Source organism: Macrotis lagotis, chromosome 1 (assembly GCF_037893015.1).
Source record: "Macrotis lagotis isolate mMagLag1 chromosome 1, bilby.v1.9.chrom.fasta, whole genome shotgun sequence".
Lineage (NCBI taxonomy): Eukaryota > Metazoa > Chordata > Mammalia > Peramelemorphia > Peramelidae > Macrotis > Macrotis lagotis.
In genome coordinates this window covers 815,777,565-815,792,984 of record NC_133658.1, presented here as the reverse complement: position 1 = coordinate 815,792,984, position 15,420 = coordinate 815,777,565, and the positions used below count along the sequence as shown (strand labels likewise).

The 15,420-nt window shown below is 35.4% G+C and overlaps 1 protein-coding gene across 4 annotated transcripts in view; it reads right to left on the bottom strand.

Annotated features, from left to right (window-relative positions):
* The window catches only part of CCDC83 (coiled-coil domain containing 83), a 73,011-nt gene that overhangs the window by 14,666 nt on the left and 42,925 nt on the right, over positions 1-15,420 (bottom strand). For all 4 annotated transcript variants that reach the window (XM_074189107.1, XM_074189135.1, XM_074189116.1 and 1 more), the window contains 2 exons: positions 13,319-13,410; positions 11,384-11,452 (listed from right to left, as the gene is read on the bottom strand). In XM_074189107.1, coding sequence (XP_074045208.1) covers positions 11,384-11,452; positions 13,319-13,410 — 161 coding nt within the window. The remainder of the gene's footprint in view (positions 1-11,383; positions 11,453-13,318; positions 13,411-15,420) is intronic.

The window sequence follows — 15,420 nt, the reverse complement described above, 5'->3', positions numbered from 1 at the left end:
TAAAAGATAAGAGTCAAGTGTTGAATCAAAGTCTAACTCTAAGTGCTCTTTCCCTGAAATTGCTGTCTCCGTATTACACAATCATTGTCAAGTTTTGTAAAAGATATTCATCTGTTGGAATAGAAGCTGCATTTATCTTAGGGAAAGATGGTTCATTCTTCACTAATTTCTGTATTTAATTTAATTACTTTAGAAGAAATGGACAGAGGTCTTTTCAAAACGATCTTTACATTGCGCATACATGGTCACAAGATTAGGAAAGTTCTCTTCTCATAAAATCTTGAACAAGATGTTCAAGATATTTGAGCATCTTTTTTTTTTTTATATACGTAAGAAATGGCAGAGTTAAGAATGGACCTGATCTGCCACAAACTGTATGCAACACAGGGGAATCTAGTAATGCCCTAAATGATATACAAGCATTAGGTTTGGGTTTTTTTTTTAGAAAAGTAAAAATTGTAAGCCTCTCAACCCTCTGAACAATGCATTTCAGTCTTATCTTTGTGGTGTGAACATTTTGAGCAGTCTGATATATGCAATGGAATTAGAGAAAGTGAGTAGATTATCTGGAAATAGGATTATCTATTGTGACCTGGATAAAATTTCTTTTCCCCAGGTGCCAGTTGGGTTCAGGGATGGATTCTTCCTGCCTTATCAAGCTTCTGAGTTGGGACCAAGCAACTCTAAGAGAAGGGCTGAAAACAGGCATGAAAGGTGTTGTGTAAGTCTAAATTTGTATTCCAAAACTAAACTAAGTTTTTTATTATTATTCTAAAAGATTGAGATTTAGAGTTAAAAGGGACTACAAAATCGTCAAATCAAACTTCTTCATTTTACAGAGATTAAGTGACTTGTCCATAGATTAAAAAAGTACCTGAAAAGGGATTTGAACTCAGGTCTTCCTGACTCCAAGTTAGGAATTCTACCTGCTCCATGCTGCTTCTAGTAATTAAGCATTATTTATGCCTCATTTCTTTTTGATTTCCCTGAAGATAATAAAGATAGCTATATTTTAAAGCTACATTAGTAAACACAGTTAAATTCAAAGAAGAAAAGGAACTTGCTGGATGATGTGAAACTCATTAAATTAGTCTTCATCAGGTGTTTAGGACCAAGCAGGAAGCAGAGAAAGGGACAGAGGCACTGGGTAGAGAACATCCAGACATTGGTTTTCTTTTTGTTAAAATTTTTATTAAAGATATTATTTGAGTTTTACAATTTTCCCCCCAATCTTGCTTCCCTCCCCCCACCCCCACCCCACAGATAGCACTCCGTCAGTCTTTACTTTGTTTCCATGTTGAACCTTGATCCAAATTGGGTATGATGAGAAATCATATCCTTAAAGAGAAGTCTAAGAGGTAACAAGATCAGACAATAAGCTATCTTGTTTTTTTTTCTAAATTAAAGTGAATAGTCCTTGCACTTTGTACAAACTCCGCAGCTCCTTATCTGGATACAGATGGTACTGTCCTTTGCAGACAGCCCAAAATTGTTCCCGATTGTTGCCCTGATGGAATGAGCAAGTCCTTCAAGGTTGAACATCACTCCCATTTTGCTGTTAGGGTGTACAGTGTTTTACTGGTTCTGCTCATCTCACTCAGCATCAGTTCATGCAAATCCCTCTAGGTTTTCCTGAAATCCTGTCCCTCCTGGTTTCTAATAGAACAATAGTGTTCCATGACATACATATACCACAGTTTGCTAAACTATTCCCCAATTGAAGGACATTTGCTGGATTTCCAATTCTTTGCCACCACAAACAGGGCTGCTATAAATATTTTTGTACACATAATGTTTTTACCCCTTTTCCTCATCTCTTCAGGGTATAGACCCAGTAGTGGTATTGCTGGGTCAAAGGGTATGCACATTTTTGTTGCCCTTCGGGCATAGTTCCAAATAGCTCTCCAGAAGGGTTGGATGAGTTCACAGCTCCACCAACAGTGTAATAGTGTCCCAGATTTCCCACATCCCTTCCAACAATGATCAGGATACTTCCTGGTCATACTGGCCAATCTGAGAGGTGTGAGGTGGTACCTCAGCAAAGCTTTAATTTGCATTTCTCTAATAATTAATGATTTAGAGCATTTTTTTCATATGGCTATGGATTGCTTTGATCTCCTCATCTGGAAATTGCCTTTACATATCCTTTGACCATTTGTCAATTGGGGAATGGCTTGTTTTAAAAATATGACTCAGTTCTCTGTATATTTTAGAAATGAGTCCTTTGTCAGAATCATTAGTTGTAAAGATTGTTTCCCAGTTTACTACTTTTTTTTTGATCTTGATTACATTGGTTTTATCTGTGCAAAAGCTTTTTAATTTAATGTAATCGAAATCATCTAATTGGTTTTTAGTGATGTTCTTCAACTCTTCCTTAGTCATAAACTGTTCCCCTTTCCATAGATCTGACAGGTAGACTAGTCCTTGATCTTCTAATTTGCTTATAGTGTTGTTTTTTATGTCTATGTCCTGTAACCATTTGGATCTTATCTTGGTAAAGGGTGTGAGGTGTTGGTCTAATCTAAGTTTCTTCCATACTAACTTCCAATTATCCCAGCAGTTTTTATCAAACGGAGTTTTTATCCCAATGGCCTGACTCTTTGGGTTTATCAAACAGCAGATTCCTATAATCTTCTCTTGCTTTTACACCTAGTCTGTTCCACTGGTCCACCACTCTATTTCTTAGCCAATACCAAACAGTTTTGATGACTGATGCTTTATAATATAATTTTAGATCGGGTAGAGCTAAGCCACCTTTGTTTGCATTTTTTTTCATTAAGCTCCTGGCAATTCTTGACTTTTTATTTCTCCATATGAATTTACTTACAATTTTTTCTAACACATTAAAGTAATTTTTTGGAATTTTGATTGGTAGGGCACTAAACAGATAGTTTAGTTTTGGTAGAATTGTCATTTTTATTATATTAGCTCTACCTATCCATGAGCAGTTGATATTTGCCTAGTTATTTAAATCTAATTTAATTTGTGTGAGAAGTGTTTTATAATTGTTTTTAAAAAGATTCTGAGTCTGTCTTGGCAAATAGACTCCCAAGTATTTTACACTGTGTGAGGTTACGTTGGATGGGATTTCCCTTTCTAGCTCTTCCTGCTATTTCTTGCTAGACATATATAGGAAAGTTGAGGATTTATGGGGGTTTATTTTATAACCTGCAACTTTGCTAAAATTGCTAATTGTTTCTAGTAGTTTTTTAGATGATTTCTTGGGATTCTCTAGGTAGACCATCATGTCATCTGCGAATAGTGAGAGTCTCTTCCTTCCCAATTCTAATTCCTTTAATTTCTTTTTCTTCCCTAATTGCTGATGCTAACATTTCTAATACAATATTGAATAGTAGTGGTGATAATGGGCACCCTTGTTTAACCCCTGATCTTACTGGGAATGCCTCTAGCCTCTCCCCATTGAGTATAATGCTTGTTGATGGTTTCAGATAGATACTGCTAATTATTTTAAGGAACAGTCCATTTATTCCTACACTCTCTAGTGTTTTTAATAGGAATGGATGCTGTATTTTGTCAAAAGCTTTTTCAGCATCTATTGATATGATCATATGGTTTCTGATGGGTTTTTTATTGATATAATTGAGTATACTAGCAGTTTCCCTAATATTGAACCAACCCTGCATTCCTGGAATAAAACCTACTTGATCATAATGTATTATCCTAGTGATGACTTGTTGTAGTCGTTTTGCTAAGATTTTATTTAGGATTTTTGCATCTATATTCATCCGGGAAATAGGTCTATAATTTTCTTTCTCTGTTTTAACTCTTCCTGGTTTAGGTAACAGTACCATATTGGTTTCATAGAAAGAGGCAGAGTTCCATCTTTCCCTATTTTTGCAAAGAGTTTATATAGGATTGGAACCAATTGTTCCTTAAATGTTTGGTAGAATTCACTTGTGAATCCATCAGGCCCTGGAGATTTTTTTTTTAGGGAGTTCAATAATGGCTTGTTGAATTTCCTTTTCTGAGATAGGGTTGTTCAGGTATTTAATCTCTTCTTCATTTAACCTGGGCAACTTATATTTTTGTAAATATTCATCCATTTCACTTAGATTATCAAATTTATTGGCATAAAGTTGGGCAAAATAATTTTGAATTACTTTAATTTCCTCCTCATTGGTGGTGAGTTCACCTTTTTCATTTATAATACTAGCAATTTTGTTTTCTTCTTTCTTTTTTTAATCAAATTGATGAGAGGTTTATCAATTTTATTGGTTTTTTCATAATACCAACTTTTGGTTTTATTTATTAATTCAATAGCTTTTTTGCTTTCAATTTTATTAATTTCTCCTTTAATTTTTAAAATTTCTAATTTGGTATTTGATTGGGGATTTTTGATTTGTTCTTTCTCCAATATTTTTAGTTGCATGTTTAGTTCATTGATTTCCTCTTTCCCCAATTTATTCATATAAACATTTAGAGCTATATCCCCTGAGAGTTGCTTTGAATGAATCCCATAGGTTTTGCTATGTTGTTTCATTATTATCATTATCTAGGATAAAATGGTTAATTCTTTCTATAATTTGTTTTTTGGTCCACTCATTTTTTAAGATGAGGTTATTCAGTTTCCAATTTGCTCTGGGTCTATATCTCCTTGGCCCAGTATCACATATGACTTTTATTGCATTGTGATCTGAGAAAGATGTATTCACTATTTCTGCCTTTCTGCAGTTGATCATTAGGTTTTTATGTCCCAGTACATGGTCAATTTCTGTATAAGTTCCATGTACTGCAGAGAAAAAGGTATATTCCTTTCTATCCCCATTCAATTTCCTCCATAAGTCTACCATATCTAATTTTTCTAACAATCTATTTACCTCCCTAATTTCTTTCTTGTTTGTTTTATGATTTATCTAGATCTGATAGCAGGAGGTTGAGGTCTCCTACTAGTAGAGTTTTGCTGTCTATGTCTTCCTGTAATTCTTTCAGCTTCTCCTCTAAGAATTTGGGTGCTGTCCCACTGGGTGCATATATATTCAATATTGAAATGACTTTATTGTCTATGGTACCTTTTAGGAGGATAAAGTTTCCTTCCTTATCTCTTTTAACGCTATTTTTGCTGCTGCTTTGTCTGAGATAAGGATTGCTACCCCTTATTTTTTTACTTCAGCTGAAGCAAAATATATTTTGCTCCAACCTTTTACCTTTACTCTATATGTATCTCTCTGCTTCAAATGGGTTTCTTGTAAGCAGCATATTGTAGGATTCTGGTTTTTAATCTACTCTGCTATTTGCTTACGTTTTAAGGGAGAGTTCAGCCCATTCACATTCAAGGTTATGATTACTAATTCTTTATTGCCCTCTGTGCTATCTTCCCTCTGTTTGTATTTTCCCCCTTTCCCCCCTTTTATCCATATTCCCCAGCATTTTGTTTTTGAATACCACCCCCTTCAGTGTATTTGCCCTCCTATATCACACCCTCCCCTTTCTTTCCCCTTTCCCTGTTCTCTTCCCTTCCTTTTGTTATTTCCCCTTATTTCCTCCACTCCCCTTCCCTTTCTCTGTCCCCCCTCCCCTTTTCCCCTTTTAATTCTTGAAAGGTTAGATGTTTTATAAGTTAACTGAGTATGTGTAGGTTGACTTTAAGCCAAGTCTGATGAGAAGAAGATTCAGGTGTTTCTCCTCTACTCCCTTCTTGCCCTCTATTACCATAGGTTTTTTGTAACTTCTTAGTGTAATGAGATTTGTCCCATTCAATCCCCTCCCTCCCTTTTTAGGGAGGTAGTGTATTTTTTTTTAGATCATTCTATGTAAGTCATAGAAATTCTGAGTGTCTGTCCCTTCTAGTTCAGTATATTCTGTTGAATAGAGTCAAAATTCCTGAGAGTTTAATAACTTTCTCCCCAGTGGAGTTAAAGCCAGTTACATCCCATTAGATAGCAGTCTCATGGATAGGTCCTGGATGTCCATCACTTCTGGTTAGGTATATTCTGTTAGAGTTACATTTCTCAGGATTTATGAGAGTCTCTACCCACCCCCATGCTGGGATATAGCCAGTTTCAACTTGCTGGATTGCATTTTTTTCCTTTTACCGCCCCCCCCTTTTTTTTTTACCTTTTCATGTGTCTCTTGAACCTCCTGTTTGATATCCAAATTTTCTCTTTAGTTCTGGTATTTTCATCAGAAATTTTTGGAATTCTTCCATTTTGTTAAATGTCCATCTTTTTCCCTGGAAGAGAAGGCTCAGCTTTGCCGGAAAGTAGATTCTTGGCTGCATTCCAAGCTCCCATGCTCGTTCCAGGCCCTATGATCCCTTAAAGTTGATGCAGCCAGGTCCTGCGTGATCCTTACTGTGGCTCCTTGATATTTAAATTGTTTCTTTCTGGCTGCTTGCAGGATTTTCTCTTTTATCTGATAGTTCTGGAGTTTGGCCACAACATTCCTTGGTGTTTTCATTTTAGGATCTTTTTCTGGTGGGGATCGATGTACTCTTTCAATAACTACTTTGCCCTCCGATTCGATGATGTCAGGGCAGTTTTCCATCACTAGATCCTGTAATATTAAGTCCAGGCTTTTTTTCTCTTCAATGTTTTCAGGAAGCCCCTCCTCGATCTATTCTTGAGGTCAGTGGTTTTGTTGATGAGGTATTTCACATTTGCTTCTATTTTTTCTATTTTTTGATTTTGTTTAACTGACTCTTGCTGTCTCGTGGAGTCATTAGTTTCTGTAGACTCCATTATTTTTTTGGGGTAGGAGTTTTCTTCATTAACCTTTTCCAATTGGTCAATTCTACTTTTGAAAGAGCTTTCCATTTGACCAATTGAGGTTTTGAGAGAATTAATTTCTTTTTGCATTTGCTCATTTGAGGATCTGAGAGAATTATTCTCATTTTGTAATTGTCCAATTCTACTTTCTAAGGTTTTGTTTTCTTGTTGCAAGGTATTAATTGTCTCCCCCAAATTTTCCAGTTGATTTTTAAACTCCTTCTTTATTTCTTCAAGGAAGTGTTTAAGTGCTGGAGACCAGATTGTATTCTCCTCAGATGTTCCAGGTCTCTCTGGATTGGGGTCTTTCCCTTCCAGGAATTTTTCTATGGATACACCTTTCTGCTGACACTTCTTCATTATGCTAAGACTTTGAGTTGGGTGGGGCTGGTTCACCTGGGCTTGGGATATCTAAAGGCTTTACTGAGTTCAGTTTCTCTGGCTGGCCAGTAGGAGGTGCTGGTTGCCCTCTCTGGGGTGTCTGTGACCTTGGTTGCGAGGCCTTCTCCCTTTGCTTGAGGGCGGGAATTGGAACTATTGAATTCTTTTGCCTTCAATCAATGGTGGGCTTTACCCTGGCCTGAGGTGATTCCTCAGCTGGGCTGGTTCTTTTGCTCACACACCTGGGCCTGAGGCTGAAGTAATTTGCATTTGTTTGGGAGGAGGCCTCTGTGCAATGGAGGCGTGGGCTCAGAGTTTCTCAGACCTGAGGAGCTCAGGGTTGGTGTCCCCAGCTGTCCTGCACCAGACCTCTCCCCTCAGCCCTTTCCTCAAGCTCCAGGGGGACAGCACCAACACCAGCACCTCTGCTTCCCCGTGGACCCAAGCCCCCTTCATCCAGCCCCACTGCTGATCCAGCAGGTCCGGCTCTCGGGCCCTCAGACTCCCAGTTCCGATTCAGCTGTTGATCTGGCTGATCTTCCCTCGGAGCTCAGACTCACCTGCCCGTACTCAGCCAAGGCTGCTGTGGGAGACAAATCCTGAGGTAGATTTTCCTCTCCTGGCTTTTCTTTCTGGGTTTCCTGGTTCGGATTTCTTTTAAGAGGTTTGTTTCATGTGATAGATGGGGAAGAGATCAGGAGACTTTAGAACTATGCCTGTCTTCTCTCTGCCATCTTGGCCAGAAGTCCCAGACATTGGTTTTCAATGTATTTTGTATTATGTGACCTGCAAAGGTCTTGGGGAAAAGGGTAGATTACTCATGGTCTTTTCCCTTAATGGAGGTCCTACTTAGGGAAACACTATCAGTCTAGCCAGGTGGATAGAGCACTGACCTTGGAGTCAGGAGGATAGTAATTCAAATACAGCCTCAGATACTTCATACTAACTAGCTGTGTGACCTTGGGTAAGTCACTTAAACCTGACTGCCTCACTTCCACCAATCATCTTGATTCATATCTGGCCACTGGACCCAGATGGCTCTTGGAGGAGAAAGTGAGGTTGGTAACTTAGCACAGCCACTCCCTCACTCAAATCCAATTCATGTACTTGTCCTGATGCCATGGTCTTCTTCAAGACTGAAGGACAAATATGATCATCATAAATTAGATGGATATAAAATATTCTGAATAAGTGGGATTTGAAAAGATAGGTGATAGCTTGCCTGTATAGCAATCCTGTTTTATTTCCCTAGCTTCTAAAGTTAGAATGAGGAAGTGGTATGTCAACTCAGGATAGTACTGTCATTGAAATGTGGCAATCATAAAAGAGGGAAGGAGAGTTGTTTTGACTATAATCTTGGAAATGAGTTTTTTCCATTTTTATTTTATTTTTTAAATAAAGCATGTTCTCTGGCTGATGTTTATTTGGTTTTAGTTTTAATGTTTATATAGAAGCTGAGGACCTATTCCCTAGAGACCTAGAGTCAATTTCTGACTTTCTCAGTAAAACTTTGGTTGGAAACATGAGTCAGAAAGAAGGAATTAGCACAATTTGCATGTAAACTTAGAGGCAAGTTCTAGATTGTGTGTGCATGTGTCTGTCTGTCTCTCTCATCTATCTATTCATGTAAGCACGGATAGATAATCATATATACATGTGTATATATGGATTTCATATGTATTTATCTATAGATAATGTATTCAATACATGTACAAGTATGCATACATAATTGTATATGGATAGATGAATATAAGCATGGACAGATAATCTTGGACCCATGACTTTATTAGTCTGGCATCTCTTGATGAAGATAGTTCCTCTAGAAGGATTCAAAGACAGATTATAGTTTGTTGATCACTGAGAAGTTATTGTAGATTGTATATGCTTACACATATATGCATGCATATGTATATACATTCTTCAAATAGATAGTGAGCTGGATTCAGAATTAAATTAAGCTGTAGGAGAGAAGGTAAGAAACTGAAGAGCATTTTCAATAGTTCCAAGATACAACTTGTTAAAGTCTTCCTTTAACACTAATATTCATATATCCTCTTAACTTTTAGTCATAGTATACTATCATCTCCAATCAATCAAAATTATGGTTAATTCAAAGGGATATGGAAAAATGTAAGTTGCATTCCCAGAGATGAACTGTATATAAAAAATATTGTACAATCAATTATCAAAGGATTTATGCTAGGAAAAGGAGGTTGATTGGTCATGTAGTCAGATGGAGGGATAGTCAATGAACATTCATAGTCCTACAAATATTAAAATACCTTGAGAATGACCTCTAGCACACTAGATAGCTTCTCTTACAATGGATTTATGGAAGGATATAGATGAAAAAGAATGTATGGATTGTTTGAACAGTAGTAAAGAATGACACTATTATTTTGAACTTGGATGACTGGAAAGACGGCAGTTCCTTTGACTATAATAACAAAGTTTGGGTAAAGGGTAGATTTGGGGAAAAAGATAATGGCTTCTGATTTGGATAAGATGAGTATCAGATATCTCATTCAACAAGTCCAGTATACAGGTAGTGATGCAGGATTGGGGTTCAAGAGATAGACTAGAGATATATATTCATACTTTTACAATGTACATACAAATATAAGTATATATATGTATATGTATATAAATATAGACATTTACTGTGTGCATGTGAGAGCGAGAGAGAGAAAGAAGAGAAAGAGAAGAGGAAACAGAATGAGACAGAGAGAGACAGAGAGAGGGAGGGAGGGAGGAAGAGGGAGAGGGAGAGAGTGTGAGCACTCTTTAGGAGTCATATGAATGGAAATAATCATAATTCAATGATCTGATGAGATCATTAAGAGAATATATAGAGAAAAGAGAATACAGCAAAACTTGGCTGAAAATCCATCAAAGATGTTGAGAAAGAGTGATTAGACCAAAAGAAAACTGAAACCAAAAAGGTGGCAATATCACAAAAGGCAGAGAAAATAGTATTCAGGAGAAAGTGGTCAACAGTATCAGACTCTGCATAGAAGACAAGAAGAATGATAAAAAATAGCATTATTAATAGCAGCTTGCATTTATATACCATTCTAAGTTTTTACAGAAAACTTCATAAATATCTCATTTTATCCTTATAACAACCCTAGGAGATGCTGACTCACCCAAGATCAAACAGTGTTTTGAGACCAAATTTGAACTCAGGTCTTTCTGACTTCAGGTCTAGAATTCATTCCCTTCCATTGCCTCACATAGCTGAGGATTTCTTTTTGAATATAAAATGAGATATTTTTGAAGCACTTTGCAAACTTCAAAGTGATTTTTAAAAGGTTAGCTCTTATTATTAGGAGAGAATAAGAAAAGAAGAATTGAAGGTGCCCAATGCAGATGGATTTTCAAGGATTTAGTTGAGTAAGGAAAAGAGATATATAGCATGATCACTAGTAGGGATGGTAGAGGCAAGCAGGGATTTTCAAGAGATTGTGATATGTTTGTAGGTATTAGGGAGGGAATCAATAGGTCAAATGATTAAAGACTGGAAATACAGTCTGGGGATAATAGCTGACATCATCTGAAAGAGAAGACAGAAAGGAATGAAATCAAGGATTCATGTAGAGCAAGGGTGGGGAACCTTTTTTCTGTCAAAGGTCATTTGGATATTTATAAGATAATTTCAGGCTATATTTGATCAAATATTTAATTAATTCACCCCTACAAATTTCCTAGATTTATTCTGAATTTCAAGTTCCATCTGTGGTTGCCTTGTCAATGTCAGACCAATATAGTCCTCAGGCAGGAGGTTGCTGTAGAGGAACTGATCTTGGCAAGGAGAAAGACAACCTTTTCAAAAGAGAACAGAGGAATAAATTCAGAGGAATGCAAGCTGAAGATAAGATGGAAAGAGTAAGCTCATAGCTCACTTTTTCAGAGAGATCAAACATTTTGGTGAAGTATGAGACAAAATTCTCCATTTAAAAGGTAGAGTAAATGGAAGCTATGAAGGCTTGAGGAGTGAAAAGTAAGATTAGTCTCTGTTAAAAATGAGATAGACAATCAGGAAGGAATAGGAAGCAGTGAGTGAGAGCTCAATTACCAATAACATTTTTATAAAAATGTATATAATAGCAAAATTAAGAATTAAATGAAAAATATAATTAATTCATCCTAGTGATGTTTTTATGCTTTTTTCCCATAACTTTTGCCTGTTCTAAATAATGGAATTTAATGAGTTGAAAAGGAAGTCACATTTAAACCTAAAAATGAAGCTACTATTTTAGGTTAAATATTTTACTTACTTCTTTTTTAAGCCAGTCATTCTCCATGATTTCTCTACTGCTGTTTCTATCAGTATTTTTTAAAGCATTCTAAAAAAGAAAAATATTTCTCTTTCAAAGAATAAAATTCACAATACAACACATTCAAGTTATTATTCTTTCTATAAACATAATATATGATTATCATATACACATATGATAATATATACATAAAATATATCATATCTATCTATCTATCTATCTATACATCAGTATTTCTGGTCATTCCTTTATATTTATATTTGCAGTAATGAGACATATCCAACATCATTCTTTTAATGTAATTGCAAAGTTTCAGTTGAGTGATTTTGGCCATATATCTATAGAGAATAAATGGTGAACTAGATGATAAAATGACTACTCTTGTGCTCTGTTCCATGATTGATAGTTGTTGGCAATTCATGCAGTGATTTGAAACAATATGGTTATGAAAAGTTATGGATTAACCATGCTGTAATTCATTCATGCATATATACATGAGAATTGTCTTATATCATTTGCATTTGAACAAAAGCAAGACAAGAGTCCTGGACCTGAAGATTGAGCCTAAAGATATGTTCATATTCATCCTCAGACACTTATTAGTTGTGTGACCCTGGATGAGTCATTATCTCCCAGGATTGTTGTGGGAATAAAATATAATATTTATAAAGTTCTAGGAAAGACTAAATGTTAAATAAGTGTTAGTCTATAAAAATGAACTCAGAGGAGTTTAACCTCTTTCCTCTTGAAGGAAACATCTTCCCCCTAAGTTAAAACAGAAGCTTGAAGAAAGTCTTAATTATAGTCTTCATTTGCCTAGTTAAGCCTGAGGGAATTCTTGGACCTCTAGTTTCTGGCTATTGTCATCTGCTTTTTTTCTTTTCTGGACCGAGATCAGAGACTAACAATTCTAAAGATGGATGATATTTGAAGGCTTGAGTATTTCCTTTTATGGGTAATCCTGAAAATTCCTAAATTCTCAAACTCTGAAGATATCAAAAGTTTTTGAGTCTGAGAATCAGGCACTGGACTCTCAGGACATATAAATTTTCTCAACCCAGCAAATTTGGAAAAAGGAAAAGAATTAACTTCCAGTCTAAGTTTATGCCATGGGGTTCAAAGAGACCTATGTGCAACCAAACTTCCATTAAAGTTGATCATGAAGTTCAGATCCAAGGTGGATGGGGGGCATTTGATCAGTAGTACCATAAAGTATCATTATTTTAGAATTTAGAGAAATCTAATGGAATATAATAAGTCTAATGGCCTATGTGAATTCTTTATGCTTCTTTATTTGCCTATCAATTTCTATTGAGTCCTATATATTTAATGAATTTTTGTTGATAGTTGAAATAAAGAGAGTCCCATACCATAAACATTTAGTATATATGCAGGAGAGAGGACTTTGTTATACATTTGTGGACCAAATATACTCAGGTTTATTTTGGAGATCATCCTGGCATAACTTCAGGTGAGGTCAATGAGTCAAAAAGATAAAATGACCCTTTAGCATGATGTCCTCAAGATAAAACTTCTTTTAAAAATTATTTTATTTGCAATTTAAGCTTTTCTATCCTGATTTATTTTAAAATAAGCATATAATGCATGGTAGAGGGAAAATAATGGATTTATGGCTCACTATCTGTAAATCTTGGGCTAGTCATAATCTTGTTGATATAATTCACAAAGTTTTGAGGATCCATTGTTAAAATATTTATAAGCCATAATTGCTAATTCCAAGAAAAGTTATGATCATAATTTCATTTAGACAACTTACAATTTGATTTATATTCCATTTGTTCAAATATTTCCTTGTTATAATAGATATATGGTAGTAATTTAATTACAATAAGTCCACCAGAACTACTTTCAATGAATGTGAAAAAAACACACAGAAGCAAGACAAAAGAAAGGAATTAGAAAACTGAAATATACCTGTGTGGCCAATTCCTTCTTTTCAACCATTTGTTTCAAAGTGTTGCTGTGAATTTTCTTTCTGGTTTCCTCCAGAGAAGCTTTATAATACTCTTTCAAAAGAAAATCAGAAACTATTAGCAGGGCTAATTTCAGTTGTAAAAAAAAGCAAAATTTCTTCTTCTCTTTTTTCCCATTGAGAACCTCCTCCTTTTATTTTTGTATTCCTTTCTTGATATCCTGATCATTCTCCCCATACTCCCCCCCCCCAATAAATCAGAGCTTTCATAAAAGGCATCACATTGTTAGGAAAAAGGGTAATCTAGTAGTTAAAAACAAATTGTGAATTCAATTGTTATGTTAGTGCTCTCAGTAGTATTATTTTTAAATGTTTTGGAATCAAGTCACAAAGGAAAAAAATTTCTAATGGTATAATTTCAAACACTTATGGCACCTGAGTAGCAAAAATATTTTGAAACTTCAAATCACATCACATGTTGACTGTCTGACTGACCCTTGCATAGGATGTATCCTTGGGAAGAAATCAAAGCTCTCTATAATCATATGGAAAAAGCTATAAATAACCAATAACTGGAGAAATGAAAATTTAAAGCAATTATGAGATTCCAGTTTATATTTTTATAAGATTGGCAAAGTTTGTAAAAGTGGAGAATGAAAAATGTTGAAAGGTTTATGGGAAAACAGGCACATTGGTGCACTACTACTGGAGCTGTGAATTGGAACAACCAATCAAGAAAGGGATTTGAAACTATACACAAAACTCTGCATATTTTTTAACTCAGTATTATGAGGACCTATACATACTAAAAAAGATGTCAAAGAAGAAGAAAAGGTCTTATATAAGCAAAAATATTTATTGCAGCTCTTTGTTTTTTAGTGGAGATCAAGAACTAGAAACTAAGGAATGCCCATTAAATGGAAAATAAATGAACAAATTGAAGTGTAGGAATGCAACGTAGTGTCCTTGTACTATGGAAAAAATGATGAAAAGAACAATTTCAGAGAAAGAGTAGAACAGAAATGCTATAAAGTGAAGGGAGCAGAACAAGGAAAATGTTTTATACTATAACAACCTTGTAAAAATGAACAATTTTGATGAATGACTTTGAAAGTCTTAAGAACTCTGATCAACATAATATTCAACCTTGATTTCAGAGGGTCAAAGATGAAGAATTCTACCCACTTCCTGACAGAATGATGATTTATTAAATATGCAGAATGTGTTGCATTTTTAGCATGACCAATGTGGGAATTTGTTTCATAAATGCCAATTTATTAGAAGAGCTTTGGGTGTTTTTTTTTTTTTTTTTGGTGAGGAGAAGAATTTGGAGGGAGAGACAATACTTGCTAATTTAAAAATAGAGGCTTTCTTAGCTTTAAGTTTCACAGGTTTCCAGCAGATGAATAATTAAAGAACCAATTTAATGTTATTGAATCCATGATAAGAAACCACAATCAGAAAATCTGAAAAAGATCTGAAAATTTTAACAAACCTAGTGAAGTAGAACATCTGCCCTACCTAGTTATTTGGAACATTTCTGGTCAAATTCAAATCTCTAAACACAGCTTAATGTTTCAAATCCCCTTCAGAAGCTGTGTAAAAATGGGCAGCATCTCAGACAACTAAACAAAGGGTATTCCACCAAATAGATTCTGCCTTTCCAGAGATAACTGAAGACACCAACTAGAAGATAATGAAAACATCTACTTATGTTCTAGTATTTATCTTCAAGGAAGAAGGAAGGGAGAAAAGAAGGAAGGAAGGAAGGAAGGAAGAAAGAGAGGAAGGCACTGAAGGAAATTCTGGGATGAGACTGAGGAATGATTTTTTACGACTGAAAAGTCAAGAACAGAGTCAGGAGAAGGATAAAGTCTGACCAGCCTGGATTCTTCTACAAAATGGGAGGGTCTAGGAAAAACTCACTAACAGGATGGTATGTGAGAACCTGATAAATATTATTGTGCTCAGCAACAGATTATGGAAGATGGTGCATTCTTTTATATATACATACATATCTACATATATTAGGTTTTTTGCAAGGCAAATGGGGTTAATTGGCTTGCCCAGGGCCACACAGCTAGGTAATTATTAATTGTCTGAG